We start from the raw sequence: 12,217 nt of genomic DNA on the forward strand, positions 1-12,217 counted from the left end.
TATCAGCCATGAGAAGCCGGTAATTATCAGTTATTGTTATTGGCTGAAATAAATTCATACCATTCATACCGTGCATCCCTTTATCTAAGCTAGCTTCATCTAGGTTAGAATTGCAAAGTAACTTACAGGTACACAATAAACACATAAAAAAAAAAAAAAAAGCATCAATGTGGCAAAAGTATGATCAAATATAAACAAAACATGTTTGACCTCTGAACCTTGTAACTTTACAAAAGACAGCCAGACACTTCTACTGTGGCTGTCCAGGGTTTGTTTGTTTGTTTGTTTATCAGCAAAAAATCATTTGGTTCAATGAAACAGTGCTTTTGGTCAATTCATTAAACTAAGTATTTGGATAACGAGAAACATCGGGGAGCCATTCAAACTTTTCATTCATTCAGTTTCAAGAATCTGCATCCTACCGTGTGGTCTGTTTTTTGAGATTTTGAGAAGTTTTTAATGGCTTGACTCCAGAGGCTCAAATAGCAGCTTCACGTCACACAAGCAGGAGTTAGTAGATGGTCCATTCACTTAAAGTCTGGGTTTAACCCCTACCACTGATAGCCCTGTTACTGTGGATGCACATAAAGCATACACAAAGCACCCAAGCACAGAAGATATGGTATACATTTGGCTGAGCATGTTTTGGGTCAACAGTGGAAATGGGGCTGCATGAATAGGTGGTTAGGAGTTTGTAGTAATGCTGCAGGGGTCATTAGAGACTGAAGTGACACACAAAAAGGCATTTAGAGTCTGTTTACATTCAACACAAAGAAACTGAACAGTGCTTCTGGACAGACCTATAGGAAGCATTCTAGTCAGAAGTAAAGCAGTGCCAGCATTTGGTATTGATTGTGGTGGAAGTGATGCTTGCAGCTGAAATTTCACTTCCATCCTTTTCTAGCTGCTTCTCTGTAAGTTGAGCTCCACCTACTTCAGACCACACGCTCCAGTGACAAAGGCAATGTGATTGTTTTCCTAGGACATGAAAGGAATACTGTGTTCATTGTGGAATTGTTATCCAATAATTCTACCTACTAACAGTGTAACCTGCAAGTTCTTCATGAGATGAAAGCAAAAAAAAGCCTGGCATATTGAGGGAGAAAAAACTGCCTCTTGTAACGAAGGTCTCTTACTGTGATGGATGCAACTCGTCGTAAACACTAAAAGTAACATTTTACAGACTTGAGGATAAAAGAGCACCAGTAAATCATATGATAATGCCAGTTGAGTAAAAGGAAACCACCTCAGCCCACTCATGAGCTGGCATTCAACCGCCAACGAGCAAGTCAAATTTCATTGAAGAGCACCTCTCTCACACCACTCCTCCGAGTGACCACATCTACTGTAGTTAAACTGCTGCATCAGGCAGGGAAAGAGAAGGGAAAGGCGCTGCTGGAAGAGCTGGTGATCAGCATTGACAGTGTCAGTCAATTTAAAAAAAAATTCTACAAGTCTTTTTGATAAAAACAAAAAAGGGAAGAGGAGGAGGAATTAAAAGAGTCCTAATGTTTGTGGGCGAGCCGAGTGTCATAAGTTCATTCGTAGATGTTCGGGCCGTTTGGAGTTCATGGGGTAGGCCTGCTTTTTGTAGGGCGCCGCATTGACGCCTGAAGGGTGCCTGATGGGAAGTGGCGCAGAGGCCTCAGAGTTACCGCTGCTGCCCGTGTCCATTTGCTCTGTTGTCGACACCTCCATGGGTTGCTCCACAGAGCTGCCGGGGGCCAACAGGGATGGGCAGCCGGTCAGTGTGGGTCCCCGGGGCCAGCAGTCCCCTCCTACAAACTTTATTGGACTGTGGAAGAGGAAACCATGAGAAACTAAGATTATTCCTCTGAGCTACTGTCTGTGATGCACCGGCTCTTATTTGGAATAGAGGATGATTGCTGTTTTGTTTGATGGAGGATTGATTTCAATGGACACCATTGTTCAAATAGTTAGGAGATATCCAGATTTATCTATCTGCCTGACAAGCAATTGTTCTCCTGTTATCTCAAATTCCTTTAAATAAAGTTAAAGCCCATAATGAAGACTTATTTTTGTGCCTTTGGGGAGGAACTTGTATTTACTCTTCTAAGGGTTTATTCAGGTCATGCTGGCTACATTTACAAGGTCAGCAAATGAGTAATTGATGTGGGAAAGATATCCTGTAGGGGAAACAAGTAATAGCTGATGGAATTCAGTGGGACCAGAGACAAAAACAACTTGCTTTTACCTCACAGGTGTCCTTGGGCTTCCCGGGAACTTGCGCGGCGAGCGGACCTTATGCTCGAAAGAAAACTTCTCTTTGACGTTTTCCAGCACAGATGGGGCTACATATGTGAAACCCTGGGGGGAGGTGGGAGGGACGAAAACAATAGGAGAGAGATCTGAGTCCACCTCTTCAAACACCATCTTTCCAAAAACAACCCACAGCTGATGATGAGCAATGAAACGCTGAGTAAACCGTATCATGCAATGTGGTGGAACAGTGAGTGAAGCTTCCAGGAAAACCAACAGGACCAAACCAGATGGGACGCATTAACGGATTCTCGTAAGACCTACTTGTTGAGAAGGAAATAAAAACATGATGTCCAGAGTTCCCCTGTTTGTATGTTTGTTTACATGATGTGTCTGTGCTGCACCAGAACTTTTAGCCTACATCAAATAATAAAATTTGCTCAAAATGAGGTCTTAATGTACCTGCTAAATCGGTTTACAAATTATCAAGTTATCAAATCACTTACAATATGTTTAAAGAAAAGACTCAACTCAAGATTGCTGCCCCATCACCTTGCCAACTCCATGATACACATACATATTACTAATCCATGTGTTACTAGGCAGTGGCGTCTTCTGTTACATTTACTCCAAGACTGGCAAAGATATGACCAACAAACAATGAGAGGGCACAAATCCCAAAAAAGTGGCCACATTGTAAGCAAAATAATTGTGAGCATGTTTTATCATGGATTATTCCTTCTTGAATTTTGGAAACCCTGTGCACCAGAAACAGAGACAGAAAATCACAGAGTTCCACTGTCTGCAGGGAGGTACAGAACTCATTACCCACCAGGAAGACTTGATTGGCACTTTCGCTGAGCGTGGAGTCGTCGGGGCTGTCCACTGGAGTCTGGCTGGTGAACTTGGAGTCGAACTGGCTGGCGTCATCAGCCGATTGCTGCCAAAAGAAGCAGGTCTGTTAATTTCTAGCAAGGACTAGTCACAGAGACGGTTGCTGGGTAAAAAGGCGGACTCACCAGGAAGGGTTTAAATGGAGGTTCTACTTTGCGAGCGAGGAGGTCATCCCAATTTATGTGCCGGAAGAATGGGTGGGCCTTGGAAATGCAACGACAGCAGCAGAGGTTTTTTTTATATTACAATAAATCAACACACTGCACATACACACTTATGACTCCACTTTCAACCGATGTATTTACCTGGACCTCAGCTGCATCTCCTGGTCCAGCCCCGAGTCGCAGTGAGGCATTTCGTTTCAGCAGCTGAAAGAAAAAGTTTGCAGACTCATTTTCTCTGCCACTTCAAATTTCAACAAAGACGTCACAACCTGGGAGGCACGAGGATGGAAGAAGGAAGGCTTTCACAGCTCACCTTTTTCAGGAGGTCCCTGGCTTCTTGTGTGAGGTAAGGTGGAAGGCTGAGTTTGCATTTTAGGATTTTATCAATTGTCTTCTTCCGGTTTTCACCAGTGAACGGAGGCTATGAAAAAGGAGTAGGACAGACACAATAGTTAGCAATAGTAGCAACTGCTTCCTACATGAATTTTCCTTTTTATTATGGATGCACAATATTGTATTTTTGCTGATATTCAATACTAAGTTTGGGCTGATGTAGATATTTAATTTTGAAGCCTTTATGAAAAAATAAACCAATGATGCACCAGCATTACATTCCTCCCTACTTTTGATTCCTGCAGTAAATGGTTTTTCTACTACTACTACTACTACTACTACTACTACTACTACTACTACACTTACCGCTCCTGTCAGCATATCATACATGAGAGCTCCCAAACTCCACCAGTCCACTGCTCGGTTATGTCCACTCCTCATTAGGATCTCTGGAGCCCTGAGGGAGAAGAAGGGGTGAGCAAGATGATACAGCAGATGCACTACAATGTGGAAGAAGTTTTATGTACGTGAGTGACATACATGTATTCAATAGTGCCACAGAAGGTGTGGGTGACCGTTCCGTCATGGATGGACTCTTTGCATAGACCAAAGTCTGTCAGCTTCACATGTCCTGGCAGGAAACAGAGGCAAAGCAACAGCATAAGAGAAACTACACTCCAAAAATAAAAATTGATTTTAGATCACATTACTCAGAGAAAGAATTCAATCTGGGAACAGAAGGTCATGTGTGGAGAGCACATGGATCTATGTGCAAGTTTTTCTAATCTTCCTTTTGTGCGGGCCATTTGAGGTTTCTGTACCGTTGTTGTTAAGCATGATGTTCTCAGGCTTCAGGTCTCTATAGATGATGCCTTTCTGGTGCAGGTGACCCAGCGCCATCGAGATCTCAGCCAGGTAGAAACTGTCAACAGGAAACAAAGCAAGGCGCAGGTCCCACATTCAGCACAATTGTATTGTCATCAAGTGAATCTCTTTATTTCCTCATCATTACTTATTATCTATTAGGTACATTTATAAATGTTCTACCAACAAAATGTTCTCCATACCGCACTGCTCCTCAGAGAGCTGCAGTTAAGGTGTTACTCTCAATGTCATTTAAGGTTATTCTGGGAATATTACACACCCTTATTTGTTCAGCAGCTTGGTTCATATAATCACCACTTTCATCTACAGGCTGTGTTTATAAAACAGAACAGCAGGTACGGCAAGTGGTTGTTCCTAGTGACCCTCACACAGCGTCACATATCTACCTGCTTTTACAGAACTCATATCCTCGGACTTTCAATTCCCTTTGAGAGAATTCTCTAGTTTCATTCATGAATATCTGTGTCCTCATGATGTGTTTAGCATGTAAAGGCTACATTTACATTTCCTGTCTCTTTAGAACTATTTGTTTAATTGCTAGCATTAGTCAGCCAGAGACAACAGATCACACTAATGTTCAGACATTGTCTGGCATCTCTGACTCACAAGTAAATCACAAGTAGGCCTAAAACAAAGACCTCTAAGAGACAATTTGCAACACCGGGTGTTTGTTAAGATGCCCATTTGGAAGTGGTTTAATATTGTAAATACTGGGGGTGGCCTTTAAAATATGTATACAAACATAGGAAGTGTGAGTGGAAGAGGGAAAGAAAAGATTCAAAGAAATTTAGATCTGACATGTTTAAGCATAACATCCTGAAACAGAATAGTTTCCAGAAACTCTTATATTCATTTCTTGAGGAAAAATTCCAAATGATCACCAACAACACTGTAGATTAGTTAGAGGAAAGCTAGAAGGTAATGTTATCCATGGCCAGATGATTAAGGCCTAACCAGTGACATACAAATGAACTCACCATGCTGTGTCTTCCATGAAGATGCCCTCTCTTTCCAGTTGCATAAACAGCTCCCCACCTACAGGAAAAGGAAATGGAGGACCACATTTTCACTTTATTGAAAGAAAAACACCCATCCAAATTTCCTCCGCCCCATGCTCCCATACTGTGCATAGATGAAGAACAGTTGCGCCAAATGAGGCTGGGTTTGTACTGTACTTTATGTAGTGATTGGGCATCACTATGCTCACCGCTCAGATACTCCAGGATAAGGTACAACTTTCCACCTGTCTGGAAGGCATAGATGAGGTCCACAATGAAAGGATGCTTCACCTCCTCCAGAATGTTCCTCTCAGCTTTGGTGTGCGCCGTGTCCTTTGCGTTACGCACAATCATGGCCTGCCAAGGAACAGAGGGGCACAGAGTCGATATGTGAAACTATTCAGGCAATAAATTTAACCCCATTAGCTAGTGTCAAAGCTGCAGAGGCAGAGCAGGAATTAGGATGCCAGGATGGTAGCTACAGTCACTTCTCAATAAGCCAATAAACACAGTTATTAGGCAAAACCTCAAGCTTCGGGGAATATGAGCTGGCTGTTGTCAGCTGCAGCAAGGAGGCCAAGCTGAACAGAAGCAACAAATCTGAGGTTTCATGGGAAAAAGCCTGCTGCCATTATTTTGGGTGGTCTGCCCTCAGCTTCTGACTTCATGGCTGAATGCACCAGTATGTCACCAGATTAGGCACACAGTGACATTCACTATACTGTATGTGTAACACTATACACAGTTAAGCTGCATTGGGCCTGGGAGTCAGCTGAGCATTTAAGGTGCTAATTCACCATAAATGTAGGTTACTTGTGTTTGCTTACATATGGATTAAATAACGCAGACGTCAGTCCTCTGACATGACATGATCCTGCATGCACACTAGGGGGCAGTTCGGCTCACCTTTAAAGTGTGATCAAATGACAGAAGGAGCAAAATTGAGTTACTCTCTATATATATTAGTACATTCTCACTGAATTGTTTTAACAGTAGAGATAGACCAATACAACAATTGGGATACCTGGATTTTGATATCAACTAATACTAATACAGATACTTGGCTCTTTTCATATTAAAAAAAAAAGAAAAAAGAAATTGCCTGAATTTCAAAGACTGTGATGGGAAATTGGCAATCAGTCAATAGGATCAGGATCGGTACGTGAATTGGTGACATTAGTCAGATATCCGATAAGTGGATTATGTCAGTATCAGCTCGCAACACCAATATTGGGTTGGATCAGTTCAAACTCAAATTAAAACCTACAGGCAAAATCTCAAAAAAGGCACATTCACTCACCTTCTTCAAAACTTTCATAGCAAATATCTTCCCGGAGGTGGCACCTGATACCTTCCGAACTTGAAAGACCTGCAGGTCATATGAGGAACAACACATCAACATTTACACAGGGTTTCTGCAGGAGTCACCAAGTTATATTTAAGACTTTGGAGAACTTTTTAATACCACATGGAATGCAATACCTGATTCACAGTCAGACATGATAGAAAGCATGATAGAAAACCAGCAGTGACAATATAACCTAGAATCCCAGTACTTTCCAGGAGTATACAACAACAATTCCTGATGACATAATTAATGTCATTCATTTGACCTGGACCTGGATAAGCAGCAAAAAATGGATGGATGGATTGACCAATTGAAAATGATTCTTTGTTTTAAGTTCATTTATGCTTAAAATTAGGAGTCAATGAGCTCATGATGATGCTAGCAGTAGTGTTTGCTAAGGGTCTGATGGGCCTGAGTAAAACTCGTAAAACAAAAAGATGAGCCTTCTGCATGCACAAACCCTACCCTAAGAGAAACGCTGATCCGTCTGAATAAATCAGAAATACCTTCTAACGCTGCGTTAGATGTCTTTAATGCTTTTTAAGACTTTACAAGACCTACAGATAACTAACCATCACTATTCCTTTGGCTGTGTAGACCAGATTTTTTCTTCTTTGCCTCAACTATGGCTTGAAAAATTACGCTTTATCCTTCTGGGGATGTTTACAGAAAGGATTGGGTTTGTCCCCACAGAAGCATTTTTTAGCACTGAAATGAATTTTTTAAGCTTCTATTGTGCATAATGTGTATTCATTTGACCAAGCAACGGACGTCACTGTCTTTTTGTGTAAAAATGACTATTATCTTTCTGTTATTCTGACTAAATTGCGACCAGGGAGTGCTCCGATTTTGCGGGAGCCGAAGTCGATGTTTTGATTATCTGTATACCCGCATAATTCCAGACTACTTGTTCTCAGTTTTAAGGCCAAGCAACATGGCCAAAATATATACTTTAGTTACACAAGAGTATCAAAACAAATGACAATGTGTTTCTAAAGGTTTAATTACTTTGCAAGGCTGAAAAATTCCCAAGATGAAGAAAATGACTTCTTAGTCATCATACACAAAACCACTTCAAGAAAGAATAAGTCATGCATCCGCTTGTTAAGTGAAAAGTGTTTCCAAAATATCTGTGATGTGCTTTTTTTATTGCCAGGCTGAGAAAAGACTACGTCAGAAACTTTCCAGAGCTCTACAGGTTAGTAATACCAAAATAACACAATGTTAACACCAAAATAAAACCATGAAAACAACACATTTCATATTTCCCAAAATCAGTGGCTTTACAGTTAGATACAGGGGACTGTTGGAGATTACAGTTCTGTTTTGTATTGATGTGGGTAAAGGAGGAGATGGTGCTGGGGCGGCAGATCTTACATTTGTACGGTTCAATAGAAGTTTGCTCCCACAGCAAAAAAAAAAAACCCCAAACATTATAATTGAACTTGGGGATTGAAAAGGTCACTGATAAACAGAAGTGACAAATGCTTACATTTCTTGCATGTGAAAATCAATTTTCAAGCTGCTTGGTTCAAAAAGTCCCCACCCATTGGCATTTCAAGACAATAGCAATCTCATCCCCCACATACTTGCAAATGTGATGGCAGGTCCCAAGCCAAAACAGCAAATGACAAGCTGGTATTTCCCACACTTTTAAAAACTAATTTTCCAGGACATTTCAATGACCCAAAGTCTAATATTTTCTTTACATTAACAGTGAGTCCAATGTCTCTGTGTGATATGAATGGATCACATACAGTGCCCACAGAGAACACCTAACTATACAGCTCTGCACAGTTGTGGGCTGCAGTTCGTTCATTGTTTTAATTCCAGATATGCATATTAAATAAATGGTTTGAACCGTCATTATGAGATTTCAAGTCAAGTTAAATCCCACAAAGGAAAATGAAGCAGTTAGTGTGGGGATTATATTGTCATTATCATGACAGAGAATCGGACCAAAGAATCTCACCTTTCCATAGCCACCTTTTCCCAAAACTTTGAGCAGCTCAAAGCATTCAGGTCTGATCTGCTCTGTTCCCTTGTTCACGCTGTTCTCTGAAATTTCAAACTTCTCACAGTCATCCATGTTACTGGTAAAACAAAAAATAAAGAAAATTAGATAATAAAGAAAATAAATCACATTCAAAACATTCACTTCTCACTGTGTTAACAATCTCCATAACCCACAGAAGTGTTATCAATGCCAGTGTTGAGGCCTTAACATAGACATAGCTGCAGCAGCTTTGCTGTTGGGAATAAACAGCTGACTAAGACAAATGGGTGTGCATCGCTGAAGGTCCAAATAGATCCACATCAGTGCAGTGACACCCAATTTGATTATTTTGGCCTCAAGAGTTCCTATCCAAGACGACATTAGTGGATACATAAGGGATGGGTGAGAAAATGAAATGAATAAGTGGATAAAAATAATGAATGTAGTTTCATCCCAACAGGACAAGCTCTTCTGGAGACTTGTGACGAGCCAACACACCTTATGTTAGCTGTCCTTCTACACTGAAACCCATCTCTATCTGCTAATGGATTACACTGGCTTACATTTGGTTTGCTGGATGAAATACAAACAGTACCAAAGAAAAGCTATCAAAGCTCTAAAAGTCCTTGAAACTCTTTAGTGATAACTTCCAGTAGCCAAAATAAAAGCATGTGACTTTGTTGTTGCCCCTTTCGGGACCCCATGATTTACAGTTTTGCTTATACTCACAATTCAAAGCCACTGCACTGGTCCATGTATTCACTGAGCTGGCCCTGAAAACAGCGAGAGCAGGAACACGACAGAAAATGTCAGCATGAGGAATGTGGCGGCCAAACCGAGCTTATAGATAGAGTATTATTATGGTTACGTTGTTTTTACTGTAGGTATTAATGAGTTTTGTTGAAACGTGTAACGTTTCGGCTAAGTAACTTATTACCAAGCTAACGTTGGTTGAATGGACACTTTATCCTGAACATTAACTTGGTTACATTGTTCAAATAAAAAGCTTTCATGAGTAGCTAATACAGCGATAACTACGACGCTAACTTCACGTTAGTTAGGTGAGCGGTGGGAAAGCTAGCAAACTGTGGTCCTTTTAGCTACAGTCCCGTTAGCACTGGGAGGATTTCAGCCGGCTGTGGGTCCGCTTTACCGTGACTTCGTTTACAGCACACTTTTTAACATTGTCAAAGTTGTTTTCAAGCCATATGTGTGGCATTCGTGTAACTAGTCACGTAGTATTATGCACCCATACTACAGACGAATGCCGATGCAGAGACCGCTTATAATGTAATTCCATTATCGGACAGGTAGCTTTCCTTCCGCCCGACAGAGACAAGTTATTTTACGTTTCTCTTCGGCTTTCCTTTGGTTGGTTTCTGGCTTTTTTTTTTATAGACAACAAATTTGCTGACTTGTTGGCGTTTGGGCTTCACTGTCTATTCATTCAAGATTAAAGGTTTACGTTATATGATAGTATGCGCTGGAGAAGGGGTCGCGTCGGTTTAAGCCGGGAAACACCAACCAGCCCGCCGCCAACACTTTGCCTTCAGCGGGTGTGCTTGTGTCTGTGGTTTAATTGAAATTGCGCTCGGCAAACATTTAGATTTAAGTAAACGCTTTGCGAATTATTCAAGTATGATGCAGCGACCCCTTTACACGGTAGTGTCTGATTCCGCGGGAAAGGGGCGGATGAGGACATGTCCGATAATGGATGCCGAGCCCCCGATGCTAGCAACGCAGGCCTCAACGTTAACTGCTAAGTGCTAGCTAATTGGCTAACGGCGGCGGTATTAGCCTCAACGTTAACGTAAACTCACCCCGTCCTCAAGTTCGTCGTCAGAGACATTCTCATCCGGTTGATCCAGATCGATGTCGAAAACCGCAGCCATGGCCACGGCTCTTCAGTAGGTGTCTAGCCAGAAAACACAGACCCGCTCCCCCGCTTTATGGGAGAGCCATCACCGTTACAGCCGGCTACAGCAGAAAGCATGGGCTAACATCCAGCTAACCAAAACAACACAAGGAGCGAGCAGCAGCAAGAAGCCTCTAGTGTCGGCCACCGGCACTACTCGGCTTGAAGACTTAAAACATTAGTAAAGAATAATTTGCAGAAATAAATTAAGGGTAAGTTTAATATTTAAAATGATTCACATGCGATAGAATTGGGTCAGCTGGCCAAAAATAATGACTTTCTCTCACTTAAAAGAAGCTAATACTATGGTGGGAAAGCATTTTCTGTTCGTTTCAGTATTACAACTCCAGATGAGTTTAATGTAGTTTACAGCTGGTGGTTAGTGGCGACTCTGAAAACAAATCTGAAAAATAATTTAATGTCCTAATACTTTTATTCCCAGGCAGCAGGATGTGAGAATGTGTAAGGTTACCAGAGGTCTCATGTTCTTCCTCTGGATTCCTTCACCCACAATGCAGACAGTCATACTCAAACTCTGCCAAGTCATAATCTGATAACCTAAATGGGATTATCTGTGGTTGGTGGTCTCAAGTGCTATTTTGGGGCCCGAGAAACGTTTGGCATCCTCCGGCAGTTTGCTCTGCAGCTTTGTTCCCAGAAAATAAAAAGGTCATTTCCTCTCATTCTCAATGTTGATTTGTGTAGATAAAGCCAATAATGTCTGAGATCATCACAGAGACATGGCTGAATTTAACAAGGTTGTTTAATTCCTGATCTCTACCTATTATTTGTTTTTCTCTTACGCAGAGCACCAGCGCAGAAAGATGTTAGTCAGATCAGTTGAGACCACAACTAAAATTATACAATATACAAAGTATTGGGACGTCATTTGTTTATTGAGATTGTAAGCAGTTAATTTGGTTTTGTTATTTAGGAAAATCTGAGATAACCTATGAGTTTAAAGCACTGCAGAATTGGGAAGAAGGTAATAATTAAGACAGAAAATGTGTCTTCTTTCTGTAAGTGTACAGAGCCATGCCTTGCATCTTCCTCTGGTTTTCATATTTTGTGATAATATAATAATAATAATAATAATAATAATAATATTAATATTATAAGTTAAACTAATTTGAATCACCATAGATTCAGAAGAAATGCAGTTTATAAAAATGTGTGTATCCAGCTCAAATATTACTATTCCTTGTCTTATGTGATAAGCTGAATGCATTTGGGTTTTGGACAGGTGAGGGACCAAAAAACATATTTGAAAATGTCACTTGGAAAAGGCATGCTTTACTATTATCTGACGTTTTACAAAGACCAAGAGGCTAATGGAGAAAATCATCAGCACCGCCATAACAATTAAATTGATCGGTGGGTCTAAATTTGTATCAGCAACTTCTTTTCACCAGTTCAGTGTTGGTACGAGGAACTTTAAAGCTGACCTAAACTGTGATCTGGTGA

At 41.0% G+C, this 12,217-nt stretch overlaps 1 protein-coding gene across 1 annotated transcript; it reads right to left on the minus strand.

Annotated features, from left to right (window-relative positions):
* Window positions 1-429: 429 nt before the first annotated feature.
* rps6kb1a (ribosomal protein S6 kinase b, polypeptide 1a) lies at window positions 430-10,926 on the minus strand. Its single transcript, XM_084373958.1, has 15 exons — window positions 10,659-10,926; window positions 9,568-9,611; window positions 8,815-8,935; window positions 6,795-6,863; window positions 5,704-5,851; window positions 5,474-5,531; window positions 4,433-4,533; window positions 4,152-4,242; window positions 3,978-4,068; window positions 3,592-3,699; window positions 3,420-3,482; window positions 3,240-3,317; window positions 3,053-3,160; window positions 2,216-2,328; window positions 430-1,795 (listed from the first exon to the last, which is right to left on the minus strand). The coding sequence occupies exons 1-15, from the start codon at window positions 10,728-10,730 to the stop codon at window positions 1,531-1,533; spliced, it is 1,530 nt and encodes a 509-aa protein (XP_084230084.1). The 5' UTR covers window positions 10,731-10,926; the 3' UTR covers window positions 430-1,530.
* Window positions 10,927-12,217: the final 1,291 nt, after the last annotated feature.

The sequence above is a fragment of the Pagrus pagrus genome, assembly GCF_965226575.1.
Source record: "Pagrus pagrus genome assembly, chromosome: 14".
Taxonomy (NCBI): Eukaryota; Metazoa; Chordata; class Actinopteri; order Spariformes; family Sparidae; genus Pagrus; species Pagrus pagrus.

Excerpts from the sequence above, each read along its gene's own strand:
- rps6kb1a (XM_084373958.1), bottom strand. The coding sequence starts at position 10,730 with ATGGCTGCGGTTTTCGACATCGATCTGGATCAACCGGATGAGAATGTC. Across the intron at positions 4,243-4,432 it reads CATCATGCTTAACAACAACG|GACATGTGAAGCTGACAGAC; the intron begins GTACAGAAACCT and ends GTTTCCTGCCAG. Across the intron at positions 1,796-2,215 it reads AGCCCAAGGACACCTGTGAG|TCCAATAAAGTTTGTAGGAG; the intron begins GTAAAAGCAAGT and ends CCTCTTCCACAG.